This window comes from Mastomys coucha, unplaced genomic scaffold (assembly GCF_008632895.1).
Source record: "Mastomys coucha isolate ucsf_1 unplaced genomic scaffold, UCSF_Mcou_1 pScaffold4, whole genome shotgun sequence".
Lineage (NCBI taxonomy): Eukaryota > Metazoa > Chordata > Mammalia > Rodentia > Muridae > Mastomys > Mastomys coucha.
This window is the reverse complement of record NW_022196910.1, coordinates 26,601,844-26,625,156: the sequence shown is the minus strand read 5'-3', so window position 1 is coordinate 26,625,156 and position 23,313 is coordinate 26,601,844. Positions and strand designations below refer to the sequence as shown.

The 23,313-nt window shown below is 40.1% G+C and overlaps 1 protein-coding gene across 6 annotated transcripts in view; it reads right to left on the bottom strand.

Annotated features, from left to right (window-relative positions):
• The window catches only part of Atp2b1 (ATPase plasma membrane Ca2+ transporting 1), a 106,956-nt gene that overhangs the window by 18,907 nt on the left and 64,736 nt on the right, over positions 1-23,313 (bottom strand). For all 6 annotated transcript variants that reach the window (XM_031349474.1, XM_031349469.1, XM_031349471.1 and 3 more), the window contains exons 4-12: positions 18,614-18,868; positions 18,397-18,522; positions 14,801-14,941; positions 12,071-12,109; positions 11,043-11,204; positions 9,288-9,502; positions 6,920-7,162; positions 5,382-5,623; positions 3,247-3,484 (exon numbers count right to left, since the gene is read on the bottom strand). In XM_031349474.1, the coding sequence (XP_031205334.1) occupies positions 3,247-3,484; positions 5,382-5,623; positions 6,920-7,162; positions 9,288-9,502; positions 11,043-11,204; positions 12,071-12,109; positions 14,801-14,941; positions 18,397-18,522; positions 18,614-18,868 (1,661 nt within the window). The remainder of the gene's footprint in view (positions 1-3,246; positions 3,485-5,381; positions 5,624-6,919; positions 7,163-9,287; positions 9,503-11,042; positions 11,205-12,070; positions 12,110-14,800; positions 14,942-18,396; positions 18,523-18,613; positions 18,869-23,313) is intronic.

Below are 23,313 nucleotides of genomic sequence, written 5' to 3'. Positions count from 1 at the left end.
AAAACCTCTCTATCTACTAAAATACCAAGAATATAATGGAGTTAGGAAGAGTTAGGTTTCTCCAACAGACAAAATTACTGACGTCCTGACTTAGTATTCTAGTAGATAAAATTTAAGCTGCAGGTCAATGCACAGAACTTTGCCTGGCATTCCTATGACCAAAGGTTGGCAAAGGTCTGGATGAGCCCATAAGATGGCAAACACCAAGCTAAGTTTATCTTGATCTCTCAAACCACAGTTTTGTTTCACTCTTCTGACATGGCAATACCCTCTGCCACCCATCAAATTATACAACATGGAGACTGGTTCCTCTTCCTCTGTAAGGCTTCTAATTGGCTCTCAGTCTCTACCCGTTCCTCTGGCTATACACTTTCTCTGTCTCTTTTGGTCTCATGAGTAATTTCTCCAGCTTCGACTATTTTGTGGCTTCTAGGTTCAAATGCTCATGTGATACACACAGGATGTCTCATATACCTAAACATGGCCAAAACACAGCACACTCAAAGCCAGCATCCCTATGAGTCCACCCCCAACGTCATCCTTCATTTCATCCTCCCTGTCATGATGTCCAAGTACTGCTAGAGATGAGTGTTACAAGTCTCACTGGTTTTTCTGTTTCTAAATCTCTCTTTCTAGTCTTCAAAATATTTTAGCACATAAATAATGTTATAATGCCTAAATTTTAGAAAAAAACCTTCAGAGGGCTTACACTCAAGTTAGGGCACGGATAATCTTACCTCCCGACTCTCTACACTTGGCACCATGCTGGCTTCCTTCCCGTCTTTAAAATAGCTCAGTACTATTTTCTCACCTGCACATTTTGCTGTTTGCCTGTAGAATGGCTATTCTTGGTTGTTAACTTGACTACATATGGAATCAACTAAAACCTACATGGCTGGGTACACCTGTGAGGGATATTTTTCTTAACTGTATCATTCATAGTGGGAAGAGCCACTTTTAACCTAGATCTTTTCTGCTGACAAGACCCACCTTCAATGTAGGTCACACCTGCTGGCAGTCCATCTAAAGGGCAAAGAAGGAAGTTTGTTTTGCCTGCTGGCTCTCCCCATCCCACTGGCAGATCCATTCCTTCACTGGCATAAGAGCCTACTTCTTCAGGATTCTAGCGTGTGCTGAGGACCAGCTGAGAGAGCCAGCCTCACTGAGGGAACAACTAATGGGTTCCTGGACTGGTTGGTAGACAGCCATTGTTGGACTAGACAGAGTACAGCCTGTAAGCCAGTCTAATAAACCTCCTTTCTATATAGATATAGATTCATTCTGTAAGTTCTGTTCCTTTAGAGAACCATGACTAATATAGCCTGGAATGTTCTTGCAGCTATTTATAGGCCTGGCTCATAGTGTGCCACCATATTTCATTTCAGCTCAAACTCTTAATATGGTCTTCCTCGACTACCTTATTTTATGACCCTGTGCATATCCTTTACAACTCTTATGCTCTTGCAAGTCCAATTTAATATCACATTTCCATTCTCATAGGTGCCCCTTCACCCATTAAACATGTAAGTATTATGAGAGCAGGGCTAGTAGTATTCCTCCCAAATCTTTCCTTCCCACTGGATACTGTCCTAGCATCCACCCTTGTACCTATTTGTGTGTTTCCTTCCCACTGGCAGTCTATCTAGGCATCTATCCTTGTATAAGTTGGGCGTTTTCTTCCAGAATACAAATTCTCTGACTGTCTTGCTCCCTGAAATCAGTATTTCCTGTTCTCAGATGGCTGCCCAGCATCACAGGTTGAATAAATGACATGACACAATCATTAAACAAAAGTAGTTCTTATGTAGTTCCCTCTGCTTAGATGCACTTACTGTGCTCTCTAAGTTCCCGCACCCCCTTCCTTAGCTCATATCCCCTGAGCTTTAAGACTTAGACCAGTAATCAATGTTTCAGAAGTCCTATTTAGCCGGGCAGTGGTGGCGCACACCTTTAATCCCAGTACTCGGGAGGCAGAGGCAGGCGGATTTCTGAGTTCAAGGCCAGCCTGGTCTGCAGAATGAGTTCCAGGACAGCCAGGGCTACACAAAGAAACCCTGTCTCAAAAAAAAAAAAAAAAAAAAAAAAAAGTCCTACTTGAGCCCTGCAGAGGGGGAGTATAGCTAACTTTTGTTTTACAGAACTGGGGTTTGGACATAGAGTTCTACTGCACATCTCAATTTTTCCCTCTGTCAAATCAGAGCAATTAATATTCCAGTTACTGAGTGAGCACTAGATAAGGTTACATGTGAAATGCTCTTAACACATAGCTAGCCAGAGACGACTTAATAAAAGGATACTATTGCTTTAGATTAGGTTGATACCCCATGGTCTCTGCACAACTAGTAATAGACGAGCATCAAATACTCTGTCCGTTGTCACTCAAGACACACTGACTTCTTTGAAGCCAGGGACCAGATTTCTAAACTCTTTCTGTCTCTAGTACCCAGAACAAATACATGGGATATACTTCAAAACCAAAGAGCCAGCAAGTGAACACAAATTTCAACCAATTTAAAAGGACAAAGTCTAGCACATTCTGCTACCAGTTATGATAAGTATTTGAATTTAAGTTAAAAATTCAGTTTTCCACGGCTGGAGAGATGGCTCAGAGGTCAAGAGGATTGGCTGCTCTTCCAGAGGACCCAGGTTCAATTTCTAGCACTTACAATACATGGCAGTTCAGAACTGCCTGTAATTCTATTTCCAGGGAATCTGACACCCTCACAGAGACACACATGCAGGCAGACCACCAATGTACATACGATAAAACTGAATAGATCTTTTTAAAAAAATTAAAGGTTTCTAATTGTACTAGTCACACCTCAAGAACATAATAGATACACACACCCAGTGGCTTTTGTAATGAGAAAAATGAGACATTCCTGCCTTCATTCAGTGCTCTACTGGATGGTCCTGGTCTGGAGAATGAAACCTAATCATCTAAAGGCATGCCTTATTAAGTTAATAATCATCAACTGAAAGGTGTGCACAGTTAAGGCACTGTGCTAGGTTACGGTGTTATAAACTCACAGTAAACCAGGGAAGTTGCCTTACTGAATAGCATAATGGGGTAATGTATGCTAACTATATTATTTTTGTCACATTGCTGTTATGTCATTCATCTTTGGGTCAGAGTCAAAAAGATCACCAACACCAGGAGTTTTACTGGAAGACCGATTAATGTGGTTACTGCCTAGATCCACAAAGCATGGGACTCTGAGCAATCAGAATGGGAGGTTTCACTACCTCAGGCCTCACAGGATCTTCAATCCCCACGACTGCGATACAAGTAAGGCCGGTGACAACATCGTTCTCGTTATCCCACTCTGGTTCTGGCTCCCCTGCTGGGAAGTCTCTGAACGCTAGGCATATGGTTCTCAGACCTTCAGATGCCATGGGCTCAATCACGGTTTTCACAATGTCATCGCGGTCTCTGGGTCGGAATACTTTTGCCTCACCATTAGCACTCAAGATTTTGAAACACCTAAAAGGAAACATTGAATGCAACATCAATAATTAACAAAAGTAAGAGTTAATGCTATTTCTGGCAAATGTAACAGAGGGAAACTAGGGAATGTTATATGTTGCCCTCTATAGACTTCTTCACTCTCCTTTTATAAAACCCTCCTCCTCTGGATGGCTCTTATTCACAGTTCTTAACCGGTTACCTCTGGCTGTCTCTAAACTTTCTCTTTTGAAAACATTATTCTTAAAGCATTTTCACAAAGATTCCCGAGCGGTCAAAAATATTTTCTCCTTTTTTTTTTTTTTCCCAAGACAGAGTTTCTTTGTATAACCCTGGCTGTCCTGGAACTCACTCTGTAGACCAGGCTGGCCTCGAACTCAGAAATCTGCCTGTCTCTACCTCTGAAGTGCTGGGATTAAAGGCGTGTGCCACCACTGCCTGGCATATTTTCTCCTTTTAAATAAACAGTTTTTAAGTTTGATCAACCCCTTACCTGTGAGGTCATTTTATCACTTATACTGTTTTAGCCATAAAAGAAAAAAGAATCTTTTTGTTAAAATAACAAGTGTTCTATGGCAAACATTATGTCAGAATAGTTTAGTTTTTAGTGACACTAACCCCAACCTTCCCCACAGTAAGTGGTGAAGTCACACTGTACTAGCTGCCTCTCTTGGTGATGTGCCTGTGTGCTTCCATGGGGGCGTCTGCTAAACCCACACCTTCTGTTCTGCTTTCTGAGGCTTCCCATCAGTGCTGAAGTATTCTATCAGCTGCTTTAACCTTGGTGCACAACACTGAATGTCACCCGCATGCCATGTACTTGCCATCAACGTTACCTCAGGGGTTCTGGTAACTCTAACAGTTTGACCTGAACACTTGCTTCTTTACCCGCAAGGTACCACCATCTCCTAAGCCCACATCCCTTCCTCTCAAGTGTACATGATGCGCCCATTCCTTTGGATTCCGTGCTGCTTTCCTCTGTGGCTCTCACCTCTCAGCCAGGGTTACTGTAACAGCAGCAGCTTCATCAGTTCCTAGCACTCATCACTCCTCTCACCCCGACCACCTTACTTCCTCATTCAGGAATTACTTTCAGTCACACCTTTTGTGCTTCTGTCTTTCAAACAAGGTTTTTAACATAGGGTTTCACTATGCTGTCTGGCCTAAGTGTCTAACTTGTAATCCCCGTGACGTTCAAATGCTGGGGTCATATGCAAAGGCCACCATACCTAGCTTTCTGTCACAGAGCTTAGATGAAGAAATGCTTTAATGCTATTACCTGGTTTATTCATCCTCACCTGCTCAGTCTCAAAGCAGAATGTAAACATTACCGTGAGTTCCTGTATCCCCACCTCCAACCACCCTCTATAAAAATACGTACACACACTGTTTTGCTTCACTCTCAAAGTTATTATTCGCCATCCCTTTTTCTAATGAAGGAAAATGGAAAGTAAGGAGAAAAGAAATTCTGCCATTGACTCCAAAGCTACTTGGTTGCAAGGTAGAAGTCAATGCCTGATTGACTAAAAAAAAAAAAAAAAAAAAAAACCTCTCCTTTGCCATTTATCTGTTACCAAGAAAGCCAGAGACACAACAGGTTTCTAACCTGTCCCACTGAAACCACATAACTGTGATGTGGATGACAGAAAGCTATTGTAGCCTAGGTCTCACAAAACCACGAAAGCTTAGCTTATTTAAATTACCACACTAAATATGATGGGCTTATTTTCCCTAGAGCAAACTGCTGAGACATAAGAAGCTAGAGTGCACGAGGGAGAACACAGCAGGCCTATCTGGATACCAGAAAGGATGCTGCAAAGCTCTGTGATGCCGTCCAAATGCATGATGCTCATAACTACCATACGGAGGTGTCCCGTATGCAACAGTCTCACTCATCCAAGCCCTTCATGCTTACTTTTTCAGAATTATCTCAGAGGCACCCTTGCTGAAGATCCGGAAACTTCCATCCGAATTTTTCAGGACTGTGCTCATGGATTTCCTAACAGAATTGAAGGTATAGACTTTGTACAATGCTTCTTCTGGTATTTCATTTCTAACATCTTGATAATCCCGCTTTAAATCCAAGAGAAATCCCAACAAGGCACATTCTGTTTTATTACCCACGTGACGAGGTAATCCACCCTCTTTCTCTGGTGGCTGTAAAAACAATAAATAAATAAACATTAAAAGCTACATTTATCTTGCTTCCCTATTAAAAAAATTAACTTAAAATGCAATACAGAGCACAGCATTCTGAAACAAAATGATGTAGAAACATCTTCTATGAGAATTTTCCAGCAGAGCACAGTAAGGTAGAAAGAATTTTGGGGAAGGGTGACGTGACTTCTGCCTAAGTCCATCCAGCTAGTTGCTAGTCAAGTGAACTTCTGTCAAGCTTTCTAACTGCTACAGTGGCTTCAGTAGCTATAAATGGGTGTACTTAAAACCTTCTACTTAAATGACATAAGATGCATCTATCTTACAGTTGATTCCTCATACACAGCAGGACTTAATTCCATTTTCTCTTCCTACTTTTATTGTATATTTTTATATTAGGTAATTCATAATAAGGTCATTATTTATAGAAAGCAAAAGCTTAGACTTTTGATAGTAAATGGCAAGACCAGGCCTAGGACCAGAACCACCTAGCTTTCTAACCCACTCACCCATGTTTTCATTAGCCAACTTGCAATATAATTTTTGCCCACAGGTTTAATAAGTCACTAGACAATAAAAAGCCAAACATACATGTTACGCTTTCTGCTTAAATAAAAATTTAAAGCTTGCAAAGTCGAAAATAACTTAATAAAGTTCTCACAAAATCTATGATTGCTTTATGAGCTTTTTAAATGTGTAAAGATAACTTTATGGGTAGGAAAAAAAAAAAACCCCAGCAAGACAGCATATATAAAGTATGCACTGACAGCAGTTCTCAGGGCTTCTAGGAATGAATACTGATGTTCTACTGTGAGACAGCCCAGTCTTTTACAACATGAACATAGCAATGATAACTTAGTATAATGAGTAGTGGGCGGGGGATGTAGAGTGGGGGGTAGAACACTGACCTAACAGGTACAGGGTCCTTTGCTGTATAGCCACCACTGCAAATAATAATAAAATTAAGAACACAGCCAGGAATTCTGACTGTAAGCCTCAAATTTCCTGAATACCAGAAATTAAAAAGATAAAAAACCCCTACAAATGTGGACTAGAAGATGGCTTAGGGGTTATGGTATGAGCACATGCCTAGAACCCTGAGTTTGACTCCTGGAACACAGGTAAACATAGAAGGAGAGAATCTCTTTCATAAAGTTAACCTCTGACCTCCACAGATGCTCCATGGCATTCATGCCTCCACACAAACACAATGGTAATAAACAAGCAAACAGACCTTATAGTAAGCTATACTATAAACAGTAGCATCTTCACGAATATAAATTAAAGGAACCTTACCAATATTTTTGACGTATAAGCACAATTCACAGAAATTCCTGTTACCAGGTAGGACAGGATGTTCGGTGGGATGGCTTCTGGTTCCGGAACCTTTTTATAATGCTTTTCATTTATGTAAGCTTGGACAACCGTCATCCTGTTCATTGTCAGGGTTCCTGTTTTATCTGAACAGATAGCTGTAGCATTCCCCATGGTCTCACAAGCATCCAGATGTCTCACTAAGTTATTATCCTTCATCATTTTCTACAGTGGCAAAACAAGAAAATGAAACCACAACCCAAGACAGTTAAACTACACAGAAAGACAATCACCTCATGATATTGCAATAAGATCAGTTAAAATCAATTCAAAAGTACCAGAAGGATTTTAGAATATTTGATCTACCCAAATAGGCCACCAAAGAGAATCCAACCAGCAATGGTTTCAAGCATGTTACTGATGTATTACATAACCTAACACAGATCTCAGGATCTTTCATTAGGTATAACATGCCTCTCTCGTATGCTTAGTGAAATGTCTTACCTCCATGGCAATCTTAGTGATAATTCTGGTAATGCAAGATAAAGGACTAAGTTTCACTAAGTAGCAAATAAGAAGATCCCTTATCGATTTCCAACAAAAACAGAGCTTTAGTCAGACAAAATGAAAATTCGTGAGTCTGAAGCCACTTGGGTGGCATCTGTTTCCCTTTACTTTTCCAGGCCAAGTTAACACTCAAAGACTTTACCGGGTCATTTTCACTCATCCAATTGCTGGGAGTTTTTGCTTTCAGGATCAAAGCATATGTCACTGCTTCCTTTATAACTAAAGAGGATGATGGTAAAGATGCCAAGAGTTTTCCCAACAGTGACAAAAGGCATTTACATTATATACATGGTAGAAATTACACGGATTCATTTCCAAACTTCCCCTACCTATAACCAATTCACAAGGGAATATAAAAGTCCAGTTTTTGAATAAAAGAGAAGTGTATACTTCCCAAATTATGATCAGAATGTGTGAACATAAAAAAATGAAAATTGCAGATAAGGAAGCATGTTCAGTTTTACAAAACAGGATGTATAAGGACCATACACACCATAAAGGGACAGATGTTGATTACATTAGGGCCAAGCAGACATTGAATGCAAGCTTAAAGGACTCGAAGCACAATGATCTCTCACTTCTTTATTCAAGGAACACAAATCAAATCAACGCATCTATATCTTCCTGATCAACTGAAAAATTAACCATTAAAGACTGTTCAAAATGAACTAATGACAATTTTGATAAAATAAATGATCGGTTTGTCTAAAAAAAAAACCCTATATTCTAATTATTTCTAATCATTTAAAAGTACTAAAAAGGTACAAATAGATGGTTAAACTGTGTTCTGTAACACCCTAATATATTAAGAAATTTAAATTATAAAATCTATGTTAAATGTCTGAAAGAAAATAAACAGCGGGGACTGGCAAGGTGGCTCCATGGTTAAAGCTGCTTGCCACTAAGTCTGATGACCTGATGTGGATTTCTGGGTCCTACATAGAGGAAGGAAAGAATCCACTTCTGCAAGTTGTCCTCTGACTTGCACATGCATACCGTGTGACACACAAACATGCAGACACAATACATTAAAAAAAAAATAACCCTCAAACAGTAGGCCAAACCCATTCTTATGACTGGCCATTTGTAAAACATTTGGAACCGTGAAGGGAAAATGTCAGCACCGAGACTATGACTGTTAGATTTCTCACTGTCAGAAATGCTTTTTAAGGAGAAATGCTAACTAACTTCACAAGTTACAAGAGCAGCAGCATTCTTCTGTTAATAGTAACCAGCAAACCCATTATGAAAGGCAAATCCTTGATGGAATGTCTCAACACCAGCAGGGAAGGCTGGACCAGAGGGAGAGTAGGTAGGGCAGATGGGCACAAGGAGTTAGGGCCAGAATGAGCAGGACTTTGTGAGCCACCGGGAGTCAAAAGATTTTACATATGCAAATAATATCTGAATTGTTTCTGGAAATGTAAATCTGCCCACAAATGGGAAGACGTCCTTGTAGGAACAGCAAAGCAGTAACAAGAAGGCTCAGGAACCGGGCTTAAGCAAAGCATCTTGCTTGCTCTTATGCCAAATACTGATTGCACACACCCTGACCTCAACTTTATGAATGGATGGGAGTGAAGGTGTGGTGAGACCTCGCAAGGCTGGCTATCCTTCCGAAATGAACGGCCCTCTGTGCACAGAAATCATGGAATCACTGCCTGCATCTTTAAGGAAATGGAAACCCTCCACTTTCCAGGCCAGAAAAGGACGCCCTGGGTGTGCGTTTTCTATACCAGAGGAGGCTTTAAGCAATACAGCTACTTAACTATCCCTCACTAACCTTGACTGAGTAAGCCAGTGAGATGGTGACCGCCAGTGGAAGACCTTCTGGCACAGCGACCACTAGAACGGTGACTCCAATAATGAAGAACTTCACAAAGTACTGGATGTAGATTGGTGTGCACTCTGCAACCCATGGTCTTTTCTGAACCCAGAAGGTATCGATCACAAAATATAACACTAGGATGATAACTGTGATGGCAGACATCAGCAGACCTATAAAGGCAGGAAATGGAACAATTGTTTAAATACAGCAGCTGCTACCCACTGGAACTCTGCAACAGCACTGTAGGGCTATTCTTATAACCAGCTTAGTTATTTCTTTTTCGATTTTCCTGAGCAGCTGTTATCCCCAGGGTGTACTGACTCATCACACCTGACACCCTTCAGACTTAAGCCCTGACCCCAGAGAACTGAGAGACAAGGTTTTGTGATTCTTTTATAACTTCGCCTTGTCTAAGATGGAGAAAAATGTAAGAAGCAAATACAAGTGACTCCCCACACGCCAGTGTAAGCTGCTGTTCACTATGCTCAACATTCTGAAAAGACATTGGGAAGACGGGTCAATTTAACAGTCTATTTATTTATTTATTTATTTATTTATTTCTTTATTTATTTATTTATTTCCGAGACGGTTTCTCTGTATATCCCTGGCTGTCCTGGAACTCACTTTGTAGACCAGGATGGCCCCAAACTCAGAAATTCACCTGCCTCTGCCTTCCAAGTGCTGGGATTAAAGGTGCGTGCCACCACTGCCCAGCAATTTAACAGTCTTGAAATTAAATTAACTCCATGTTTTAAAATATACACATAAAATTAGACTACCTGGATCATTTCCTCACTTATTTTTGATCTATCTTCACTAACTCATTAACTAGGAAAAAGAAATGTTAACTACATATTACAAGACATTGAGCCCCTATGAGATGTGTTACATAGCCTCTTACAAATGAGTATTAAAACATAAAGCAAGTCTAAACATCTAGTAAGTACTTATAGCTATCACTACTCAAGTCCACCATTTCTAATAGGAGTCAATCAATACACACGTGTATCTGCTATTAGGGAATAAGCCTACTGAGTACAAAGCACAGGCTGCTTCACCGATTATACTCCTAGCTGTCCAATGATGGCATCTCTCATAATGCATGTGCGTTACATACAGCGCCTGTCAGAAGGCAGCAATGCTGGCGATACGGCCTTACCACGGGCTCCCCTTTACTGCTCCTCTGAAGAGCAGTGTTGGTTCCGTAGGTGCTGCCTGCCTTTTAAAGGCAGCATGGCAGTAAATCAGCTCCACAATTACAAGTCTTTTCAGCTGAACAAAATTATTATGTCCAGAAAAGTACATTTTTTTTCACAGTCAATGAAAGGCTGAGCAGAGTGCATGCTAAGAAACTTTTGGGGTTCGACAATTTGTGCCAGACAATCTTCTTGACAGCCCTTTTTCATTTCTAACCCTAGAAATTTAGAGATGACTGCATGGACTTGTAAATTAAGCAAATACGGGCATAAATTTTAACCTGACCACTGATTATCTCACTGGCAGAAGGAGTAGGGCCTGAATGCTGCAATCATATTGAGTTTACAGTAATTCAAAAGGGCCTGTCCAAAGTTAAAAATATTCTTCTAATATCCTATGCTCTTGCAAAATGACGATTTCCAGCCCTTGCTGCGGCAAAAGACACTTTTAAAGCCAATTCAGGTATCTGAAAGCCATCACCCGCTTTCTTCTGCCAGTTCTCCTGGGCCGTACCTGCTTTGCCAATCTGAACAGCCAGTTTTGTGAGTTTCCCTTGTAACACGGACTTTTCCTTTTTTGGCAGATTTGCTTTCTTTTTGTCTTTCTCGTCACCATCCCCTCCTTCTTCACTCTTCAGAGGTTGCATCTCCATTGCTGCACCATCTTGGGCTTTTGCTAAGTTCAGAGAAAACACAATTTGGTTGTATTGTAAAGGCATGATAAAGATTTTTCCTTCCTTCCTTCCTTTCTTCCTTCCTTCCTTCCACAAAATCAGTTTCTGACAAAAAAAAGCTGAACTATAAATTCAAGTGTAAGAGTGTGTGTGTGTATTGGGGTGGCTACACAGAGGGAATAAGACAACAGTGAGATTAGCCTGTTCTAAGATTTAAAGATGCCACATTCAGTGATAAGAATGAAGCATACAGTCCTTAAACTAAGAATACTAAATTTCTTTCTTTTCATGTGATATTGGGCATGAGGTTATATAAAGACAACAGATCCCACTCATGTAACTATTGATCCAATGAAGAATATTGTATATGATTATACATAGAAAAACATGCATGTATTTATAGACTTTTCTTTCTCTCTTTCTTTCTTTCTTTCTTTTGTTTTTGAGACAGGGTTTCTCTATGTAGCCCTGGCTGTGCTCGAACTCAGAAATCCACCTGCCTCTGCCTCCCAAGTGCTGGGATTAAAGGTGTGCGCCACTAGTGCCCAGCTGTTTATAGACTTTTAAATGTAATTTAAACTATACAGAATTTTCTCTACCAACTATTTCATTGTAGGTATATAAAGCACTTTGAAACCCTTACGTGGAAAGCTACCTAAGCATGGTAGCACAAACCATAATTAATACCCTCTGAAGACTGTAGAGACAGCAAGACTACAGCACTGGCCAGAGAGGTTAATCCAAGTTAACACTGTTTATGTTCCCTGTCACATGCTCCCTAATTTTGGATAAATATAGTACACAGCAGATCTATTTTTGGAGGTAAAAGAAAATAAGCTAACTGTACTTCTTATCTTCCTGAATTTACCTTTGTTGCGATTCTCAATAGCTCCATCTTGCTTCTTATCTGTAGGAACAAAATGGGAATTAAAGCTTTCCAAAAGAAATGAATACGTCCATGCTAAATTATGCAGAGGTAGTTCACATTTCTATAAGAGAATTGTTACGCAATGGTGTATAGGTGTACAAACAGAAAACAGCAGCTTGCTGACCCCGTCAATCACTTCCTAGGTCTTACCACGGGAGAGTACTCCAAAACAGTTTAGGATATGCATACTTTATTCTTTGATAAGTTACAATAAGCCCGAATATGGTGCAAGAGATCGTCAAGCTAAATACAGACATACCCCTGAGAAAGCAGAAAAAGAGAGGATGGAGGGAGGGAGGAGATGCTATAAAAAGAAAACAGGCATACAGGAGCGCTCTGGTGGGAGTGGGAATGAAGAGTGTAGAAGACAAGGAGGCAAGCGAGTGGAGCAGGAGCTCTAGCAAGCGGGATGATGAGCAGTCAAAGCAATGCCCCAAATCAGACTCACGGAGCACAGAAAGAGTACATGTCTGAAGAAATGATCAAGGAGGGGCCGGCTCCACTGTCCAGAACAAGCAAGGCAGCCTATTTTCCTCCAGCTTCTCTATCGAGAAGAGCATCTTCAAGCTGGGAAACCTGGCACAAATATGGGCAGGAAAGAACAGAAGCTTGGGAAAGATGAGGCAGGCGATAGTAAAAGAATACCTGGCTCCTTTCAGGGAACTCAGGTTTGGAGACCAGAAAAAGCACATTCCAGGCTGGCAAGCAAGTGGACAGGACATGGAGACAGGTTCGCCTGTGTCTGATTAGATGCCAAAGCAGGCAAGATACGAGAAGGGTTGGAGGGAGGGAGGAGAAAGAAGTAAAAAATAAAAAAAGCTAGACAATGTTTTTAATGGTAATTCCTAGGGCTAGTCCAGGCTAGACTGGGAGACAGTTGGGTAAGACCTTAGGAACAGTGCTTATTAGAACAGTTACTATAGGTCAGTAAGAGCAGTCGCCAGCACACTTCTTGTGTTCATAGGATTCCTGTATGTTAGGCTAACAGCAGAGAGGCTCTGATCAGATACTTGCTACCTGATCAGGTTAACCTCTTCGAGGTTCACTTTCCTGACACTAAGGATGAAGGGAGATGAAGATGGAGTGTGCAAAGCGTTCGGCAACCATGACCACCATGTTTCAAGAAGCCTATTGTGACTTACCAAAGGCAGCCTGGGGTACTGAACGGAGGAATCCAGAATACTGTGTGAGCCACCTTTGACTTCAGCCACAACTTTCTATCTGCCAATCCCTAGTGTTAGAAAATGGACCCAGAGACTGTGTCTGCCAGTAAGCTCTCTACCACCGAGCTACACTCTTAACACAAAGAGGAATCGCAAATGCATTTTGTTCGAAATAAGAACTTCATATGGAAAGATAATGCACAAACAATCCACCCAACCATTTTTGTTTGTTTTCAACACAGGGTCTCTGCGTAGCCCTTGCTGTCCTGTAACTCACCCTGTAGACCAGGCTAGTCTTGAACTCACAGAGATCCTGCTTGCCTCTGCCTCCCTAGTGCTGGGATTAAAGGGGTGGTCATCAGCGTTGCTGCAAGCCAGGTGTCATGTTAGGACTACCAATACTTTGAAGCAGGGACAATTGCCTCAAGCTTAAGCCAGTCTGGGCTACCCACTGATTCAAGACTAGCCTGAGGCAGAACCTGAGACCCTGCCTTAAAAAAGTCTAAGTATACATGAAGCTCTACTGTGGGGCTAGCTGACTCAGGGGTTTATGCCCAGCAACATAAACCACAACAACCACTTCGCCCCACAAAGAAAAAAAACTCAACAAAATAAAACAATGATATAGACTTATGGCAAGCCAAAGTTTCAGTCAGGCACTTATTTAAAAAGATCTTAAAATACTCTCGTGAGAAAACAAAATATAGGCTTACACCCTGACAAGTCCAAATGGTTACAGGACAGCAAAGTGCTGTCAAGGCAAAGAAGAACGGGTCCTGACAGGTGCCTCTGCGCTGGATAGTATAGAAGGTGCTTGCATACAGGGTGATGGACTGTGCAGAAGATGCCAGCAGACAGGGTGCAGCAGGGCCTTCTGCATGGCATACCCTGAACTTTTATTCTGAGATGTCTCTCTGTGTAGTTCAGTTTGTTCTAAGAACGTTATGGATAAACTCTATGCTACCAAAGTCTGCTGAAAGATCACTTGGAGGGGTAGCAGGACCTGTCAAATGAAAGATGTGGATATGTGACAATGGGGTCAACATGGAGACACAAGCATGAATGTCAAAGCACAGCTGTTGACCGTGTGCACATACTTCAGCATGTACGTACACAATGGAGCACATGAAAGGACAAAGTGTGAAGACTGAAAACCAAGTAAGAGTACAACACAGCTGGATGAAATGGAAAGCTAGCAGAGAAGGAGAAAAACACAACCAGGAAGCCAGAGCTCAATTCATGTTGCTGATCAAATGACCAGGGAAAAAAAAGCCCAGGCTGAAGTACTAAGTATGTACTGACCGTCTCTTCCTGTGGTGGAGTACACTGATGTACTAATAAAACCCCTCAAGAATTACTACTTTGTTACTTGAAAGTGAATTAGATAATTAACATCTTATATTTTCATATCACAGTCTCATGAAAGAAACCTATTTCGGTACCAGTTTTCAAGATCCCCAATTGTTCTTTCCAAATATCAATTCTTACAGCAAACCGCCACACCTACTTTTCTTTTCTTTCTTCTTTTCATCTTTCTTTTCTTCTTCTTCACCTCCAGCTCCAAGTAAGGTAAAGATAATTCCAGTTTGAGAATTCACACCTACAGCAGTAACTACCATTCTTCCAGAACCTTCCATTACATGAGTACCTATAACAACAGAGAACTTTGTAAAAATTATAAGTTTCCATCTACCCAATTTCAAATTTTAGTAAAACTTTTTAAAAAATACACTCAATATTTAATAAAGCAGACCAACATTGAGTCTTAAGGCTTAAGCAATTTGCAGTCTGTCATACATGAGCCGAAAACTTTTATCACCAAGTAACAAACAGGAAAATGAAAATGTATCAACTCCTTGTGAAAATACAGATTAGAGTACCCATACTTCATAAAATGTACTATAAATAACAATTCCCAAAAAAGTCTATAAATGAAAAATTAGCATACTGCTTGGAATGTGTGGGTATTCAGTGATGTCATTATTCGGTATAAGATGTAGGGCATGAGGGATAGATAGTATTTAATAAACATATTGATCATTCAGAAATACACATATAACCAGGAGAAGTTCACAGCACACATATTCCCATACTTAACCTCACAACTTCTAACTAGGTTTCCAATTCAGTCTGCCAAGATGACTGGCAAGCTACCAAACTAGTTTTTCTGACTCCCTAGTTCGTCCTGGTATATTTGAATATTCCTACCATGTGGTTTAACATCCCTCTTAGGGCTCAATAATTTCTGACTCTACATACAGCCTACGGAATCCTGCTAGTCTTGAGATCAACCAACTTTCTTGATTTTCTTGTCCACAATTCTAACATAGAATCCCAATCCAGGTGGCTAGCAAACACAAAGAGGAACACTGAATTCAGCCATGTCCTTTACAATCTTAAATATTGACAAATACTATTATTATTTTCTAGCAAAGTTGTAAAGTTATACAGCTATTACAAACAAGGTAAGGATTGAATTCAGCTCTATCAAGATAGCGGATATGTGTAACAACCAGTTTGGTTACTGCTCTCCAGTTTCTGCATGAGTATTTCTGCAACTCTTTCCACACTACTACTGTGTGCATTCTAAGCAGTTATATGGACTGAGTTTTCTCTTTTTGATTCTGTATTAGCTGTTCCTTACAGCTTTCATCTGTTTGTATTTTGTCTTAGTTCACAAGCATCTGCAGACCAGGGTCGACAGCATTCACCACCATCTTCTATGCCAAGGGTAATTTGTTAAATAAGACTATAAAGTTCATGTACTTACTCCAGTCACTAGGGCTCACTTATCTAATGTACACTTTTGAGGTCTTTGATTTTTCTGGCATAATAAAAAGCCCTCTAAATTCTTAGTGTTTTACTAATTACTGCATCCTTTGTCAGTGAAGATACAAGGTAAACACATGGAATTCAGGAGAATAATACTTATTACGTATGTGTATAAAAGACAGTTTCTTTGAACAGTTCTAGCTCTCTTCAGATTTCAGTTTTTAGGGTCTGTTTTTCCTTAGTCCAAGTCTGCTCAAGCATTCGCAGCCAATGCGCACAGGAAAAGTCAACAGCTTTGCTCAGGTCCTATCCCACCACTAACCGAGCACTGCTCTCAGAAATCTAAACTTAGGAAGCCAAGAACAGCAGAAAGAGATGGCATCATAAGAGTAAATTTAAAAATAAATGCATGTCATGGTTTTTAGTACATTTTTGGAACAGGGAAATAAATGCAGAGAAACTTTCCCACCCGCCCTGTGATAAGGGACTGTGCAAAATTCATTTCCATCTTTCTTTGAACATGGAAAATTTGCAGAGTTCTCTTGGCATGCTAGGATAGCGAGTGTACAGCTTACCAGCCATTTCTGTCGGAGGACTAAAGCTTAGTTAAAGGGACCATCCTGAGACAGCTAAGCACTATGGAAACAAAGTACATGTACATAAAGGTCCACGGAGCATACATATCCAAAGGCACCTCAAGGCTATCTCCAGTTACCCAATGTGATGGCCAATGAGTCTATGATGATAAGATTATGACTGGGATAACTTCTCTCCCCTTTGGCAGGACTATGGGTCTTAACTGGTTAACACTGATTTTAGCTTCTTACAAACATGGCAAAGAAGTAGTAAAATAAGTATACATTATCCTTATATATCCAAAATACACATCCTCAAAATGAATTGTTAGTACATCGACACAAACACTCAAAGGATGAGCACCCTAAGTGGCCCAGGGTATTGACAAACATACATACAAATCTCAATTTTTTTAAAATAAGAAATTCATATGTTATAATTGACAATTACCCTTTCCATAAATGAATACGTAGTTATTCTTGGTTACTGACTAGTTTGTTTGTCTGTTTGTTTTTTCCGAGACAGGGTTTCTCTGTATAGCCCTGGTTGTCCTGGAACTCACTCTGTAGACCAGGCTGGCCTCTAACTCAGAAATCCGCCTGCCTCTGCCTCCTGAGAGCTGGGATTAAAGGCATGCACCACCACTGCCCAGCTGTTTGATTTTTTGCAGTACGTTTTTTCATCATAATTACAGATTTTAAAAAGATAATGGTTAATTTTAGGTTCTGGTCTAAAGCTATGATTATAACTTAATTTCTGTAGATATTACGAGTTTGACTCTGGTTCCGTAAAGTCATGTTCAATCTATTCAAATACAAAGCTCACCAAGGCCTGAAAAAAAAATATAGCTGCTAAGCTATTAAGTAGTCATTTAAAATTAAGCCAGCAGGAATCTTTGACTTATTAGCATTCCATGAACATTTGATAATCATAATGGAAGACAAATAGTTAACATTTGGCTTCCTGAGCGCCAATATAAAATTTAGTCTAACAATATAATTCTGAGAAATAATTTCATAAATGCTTTAAAGACTACTATAAAATTAAGAGTAGGGAGTCTCAGAAATTTAAATGTTAAGAATGAGCATGCTTCTGGAGGCCACCTGCCGCATGCCTGCTTCTTTTCATCTAGTGTTTTTGCGTCGTCCTTGCAACTTCATTGCCAAATAACCTTAGTTGACATGGTTACTCCTGGTTTGACCAGGAGTGTCCTAAGCAGACATCTCTGTACACTACCTTCCCAACAGCACTCTCACCTATGGAAACCCTTCTTATAACATGCACATTCAGATTTCTTCCCAACTGGGTGTTAGGAATGTTACTCCAGTATTCCTGCTGTCCATCACTCATATAACTTGACATAGTGCACGTTTCCGACTAATTCTTTACCAGTTCAGTGAGGTAGTTGATCATGTAAACTTAAAAGTTGTATTTAAAACAAAACTAACCAGTTCTTTGCAAATCATCACAGAGTTCATTTCTTTGTCTTAAACCTAGAATCATTTAGTGTTATACTTTAACAGGCCATAAAAATGTTAAATTAAAAAGTTTAAAAGATACCATTAGGCTTATATTTAAGTTTTGACATTAACACCATCTTTCAAATTTCCTCACTTTTTGGATTCTATCCTCATTTATGAAATACAGCTCTGTTTTCCAAGATCTATAAACCCATCCTTATAAAAATCTCTATGGCTTCCAAGGTTGATACCTTCTTGGTTTTTAGTAAAACGTTCCAAGTTTATAAATCTGTACCTGAAAGAAGTAAGGGATCCTTATCTAGAGACTTCTTAACATGATCAGATTCACCGGTCAATGAACTTTCATCAATTTTCAGGTCATTGCCTTGAATCAATATGCCATCAGCTGGAAGAAGATCACCTGAAAGAGAAGGCAGTGATAAGCTGAACCATCCACACGTTCTGTCCAGCTCTGAATCTTGTAGGAGGGTGTGGGGCTCTGCTTGGCTTACCGTACTTCACTTGGGCAATGTCTCCAACAGTAATGTCAGCTACAGGTATCTGGATGACCTGCCCACCCCTGATGACGGTGAACTTCTGTTCCTGCTCAATTCGACTCTGCAAGCCTCGGAACTGTTTCTCCTTACTCCAGTCATTGAAAGCTGTCACTAACACCACACACACCACTGACAAGAGGATCGCAGCTCCTTCAATCCAACCCGTTTCTCCTTCACCTTCTTCTTCCCCAACAGAAACTTCTCCGCAAACTATTCAGAAAGAAACAAAATGGCAATTTTAAAAACTTAGTGGGTATTTTCAGTTTTTTATTTAATCAATTTTACTCAGCACTTTGATCCTTCTACCAAGGTATGATCTGTGCTCTGCCAATTTCAAATTCCCCGCCTTTAAGATTTACAAACTCAGGATATATATAAGGCAGTCCAGATTGCCAGTTACGAGTGAGCATGTGGAGAAATCTAGACTTCAGCCTGAAAAGAAGTTACATGCATACTTCTAGTGCTAGTATCTACTGTTTCATTCCAGGCAGATCCAGTGAAGTCAGTATCTCAACCTATACAGATTTTCAGCTTTCAAGTGCCGGTCAGCTATACCCATACTACAGTTTATAAAGTATGCAACAGTGTGAAGTCTAAAGTGCACACACCGTAATTATAGACAGCTTTGTGGCTGAAACTGCCAATGATCATCTGAGCATTCAACAACTCCTAAGTTTTGGTGGCGGTGGAGTGTGCTCCTAACAGTGGCTGCTGTCCCATCAGGGTAGTGGTTGCTGAAGGGAGAGGCAGAAAGCAGCAGCTTCCATAAAGAAGCCATAAAATAAATAAATAAATAAAAGGCAGGGTTTTAGAATCTAGTTCTGCTGGACTGAAACACTAGGCTCACAGTCACAGAGATCCACCTGTGTCTGTCTCTATCTTCCTGGTGCTGTGATTAAAGGTTGTATTACTTAGGAATATATATGCATATACATACATGCATGTCACAATAACAAAAGAGGCCATGAATTTGAGAGAGAACAGGTGTATGGAAGGGTCTAGAGGGAGGAAATGGAATGGAGAAAAGATGTAATTATTTATAACCCCATTCAATAAAATTAATAATAAAAATGGTAGTTAAAAAAAAAAAGCCAGAAATGAGGCTTGCCCCATCAGATGAGTTCTCTTTGCAAGCCTTTCCTGGAGTATTTAAGGCTTCTTGGGACCATTTTATCACCAGAAGGGTCACTTTGAGGTTGAATCAATCCTCTCACTCTTTACCATTAGATACACACAATATTCTAAACCCACAAGCCAATTCCACCTCAGGACACTGCTTCCTTTGCTCATCCATAAGCAGCAACTGCGTCACATGTTCAGGGTGGTAGCCCTGAATCAGTCACATTCTACCTAGTTACTTCCTCTAAGGTCAAGGACCACACAGTCACCCATGCAGGTAGAACCTGTGGCTTTCAGACACCCATTAATGGGGATGCGTTTCTCCATGAACCCTGATAGATTCTTCATGCGACCTCGACTGGTGAATTCTTTCCTTAGGTTTTCAGTTCACTTTTCCTCACCTAGGTCAAATCACCTATGGTATCCACAGCCCTAGGAAATGTACTTCTTAAAGATACCCAAAAGAAAATATTACTTCCTGAGTTCATAGGCTGTAGAGTAGATGATATGTAAGTAGATGTGAGAACATTCATTTTACCATCCATCTTCATTGGAGCACTTGGGTGAACAGGTACATTGTGTTACTAATAGTGTGTATACGTATGTGTGTATATATGCATACATATGTGTGCATAACCTTTATATAATATAAAATACAAATATAGTAGTATTTTTATATACGTAATATACACACACACACATATTGTAAAAATAAATAACTTTATTGCTAAACCATCAGTGATCACAGTCTTCATCAGCTCCTGTTTTGTGTGATGGAGTGTTGCTGATGGCTGATGTGCATGAGTATATGAAACAGTAGGCACAGTAAACCTTAGTGGTGGGCTTAAATGACTGTAAAACAAGCTGGAATAAGATGCGCTGTGATCCAAGTTTTGCTTTTACATTTACAGAATGCAGGTAGAGTAAATTTAGCTCCCTGTGAAATGGCAAAAAGAGCGCTGGCTCCCACTGACCGAATTAACCTTCCACATGAAAGAGCCCGTCCTAAGAAGCCGGCACTGAAACCTTCTCTAGCTGCCAGTCCGCAATGGTAGTTTCTTCTAACACAAGCTGTTTTATCTTCACTAGAAATGGTTTCCCCAACGACATCAGCTGTGTCTTTTGGACACTGTGCCTCAGAGTCTGTACTAGCACTTGAGCCCCAGGCTGTGACGAATGGAGATGGGTCCTTTATTTAAGCCTCATGAACTAACCTCAGCGAGTTTCAAAGTCTTCCTCAGCTTCCTTACTTCCCTCAGCCCTCACAGGATTAAGAATTAGGCCCTTGCTCTGGGTTACACTTTGGCTGGCAGGAATGCTGTGGGTGGCTTGATCTTCTATCCAGACCACTAAAACTTTCTCTATATCAGCATTAAAGTAGTTCCACTTGGTTATTATGTGTTCACTATAGCAACATTTTGCAGTTTCCCCTTAAGAAACTATCTTTTGCACATACACGTGGCTGTTTAGTGTTAAGAGGCTGCCTGCTATTATTACAGATGGCAGGCAAGATGTAAGTAAAAAGTTAAGGATGAAGTAGACTCCATTATTCATAATCAGTTCTATTACAGTTTGGTCACAGTTTAGCTTCTGTAGCATGCACATTTAAGCTAAGTGTGATTTGTCTGCTTAACCATGTGAAGACCTATTGGGTGGCAGACACTGCTTTAGGAAACCAAGGTAGTTAGTTAGAAATGAAATACAGAATTTCAGGACATCAACAATTAGGTATCTGAAAGTTCATGAAGAAAATCAAACACAGTTGAATATAAAAAATAAAATGAGGTTGAGCAAGCCAAGGAGGCTGCTCTAAGGTCCGAACAACACGTCACATAGTTACGGGGGCCATCAGCATAGAGACTGAGGGGAGGAGAATTCCAGAAAGAAACTGAAGTCAGTAGTAATGTTCCAAAGCAGAAAAAAGCAGCCTGAAAGGGTTGGGGTGTGATTTCTCAAGCCCCTAAAACCATAGAGAGGCAACAGAGCTACTCCTTGTTCTTTGGAGTTATATTCTACTCAAGTCTAAAACTGATCCAGTGGCCCATGATGAGCCTCTAAAAAATGAAAAAAGGACACACATGCGGGGAGTCATAGCTTTTGCTTTTCTTGTTACTGTGTTGCTATAGAGCCCTGGTAGGCTTCCAGCTCTCTATCTTCCTGTTTGGTCTCTCCAAGTATCGGGGTTACTGGTGTGTGTCATGGACAGGTGTGTGTCTCCATGATGTCAGTCAGCATCCTTTGGAGCTTTGCTTTGGGCATTTACAAATTCACCAGAAGGGATACAGTCCTTGGAACACTACATAAAATGACGTCTTTTGAGTAGAACTGAAATGTCTAAAGCTACTGGGTGGATAAAGCTGAGAACGATACTGAAAATAAAACTGAAAAAATGAGTAATTCTAGAAATGACTAAGCAGATTCCAGACATGCACAGAAACCAATGAAAAAATCTGGAGTGTGAGGTTACTGGGCAACGACCAGTCTTGGAGAGGAACATGTGAGATGCTCAGGAAACAAAGTGAGAGTCAGATCCACCTGGATGAAGTCAGTAAGCGTACAGAGTATTTTGAAAGCTATTAGAACTCAGCTCTCTCTCAGTGGGCAAAAAGCATTTTTGTAGGATGATATGGAAGCAGGAGGGTTTATTTAGTGTTGTATTGAGCCTGCCCTGATTTAGTTATCAGATAAACTTGCATTTTAATTATTTTCAAGCTGAAGAAATGATCCTGCTACTGTATACAATAATCAACTAATGAATTTATGATTTACACATGTAAGATAGCCCCCCCCACACCAATAAGAGACGGACTCTCTGAATTAATTCAAGAATACCATGCTGAACACTTTCAATAATCCAGAGACAAGGTAAGATATTATCCAAATGAAGCACCTCAGTTAGCTTTCATTTATTTATTTAAAAAGCATAAAAGCAGAAGATAGCATTATCATTTCAACAAAGCCTCTGTGTAATTGGCAGAAAGGACTGAAACTCAATATAGACTTGGTAAGTATGTTTTTCCAATGAAACTCCACCAAGTAAAACCAGGGAAATAAATAAATAAATAAATAAATGCCAAAATTAAGTCAATGAAATCTTCTATTTCAGTTACTACTATGCAATAAGAACAATAAAAAATTAACCTTTCTTATTGTTTTATTCTTCAAATTTTTACATCTGAAATTATACATTATAAAGATACCATTGCAAATACATATAATTAAATTTATCACTTAGAGGTATGTGTTCAAATTTTTCCTGAAAGGGTAACCACAAAAAATTACAGACAATATACTAGAGGTTAGGAGGGAAGGAACTGTGAAACAATTATATAATTATCAGTTTTAACTGAAACACATCTTTATCTCTAAACTACTCAGTATTTAAAAGAAAACAAGAAACAATGACGTATTTAGCTTCATATACAGTTCCACCCCACAGGAGCCACGATCATAATGATCTTGGACAGAGAGGAAGTACTGCGGTGTCCCTAGACGCTGAGACCTCTGCCGGCTGCTGACCACTGCACTTTTTAGAA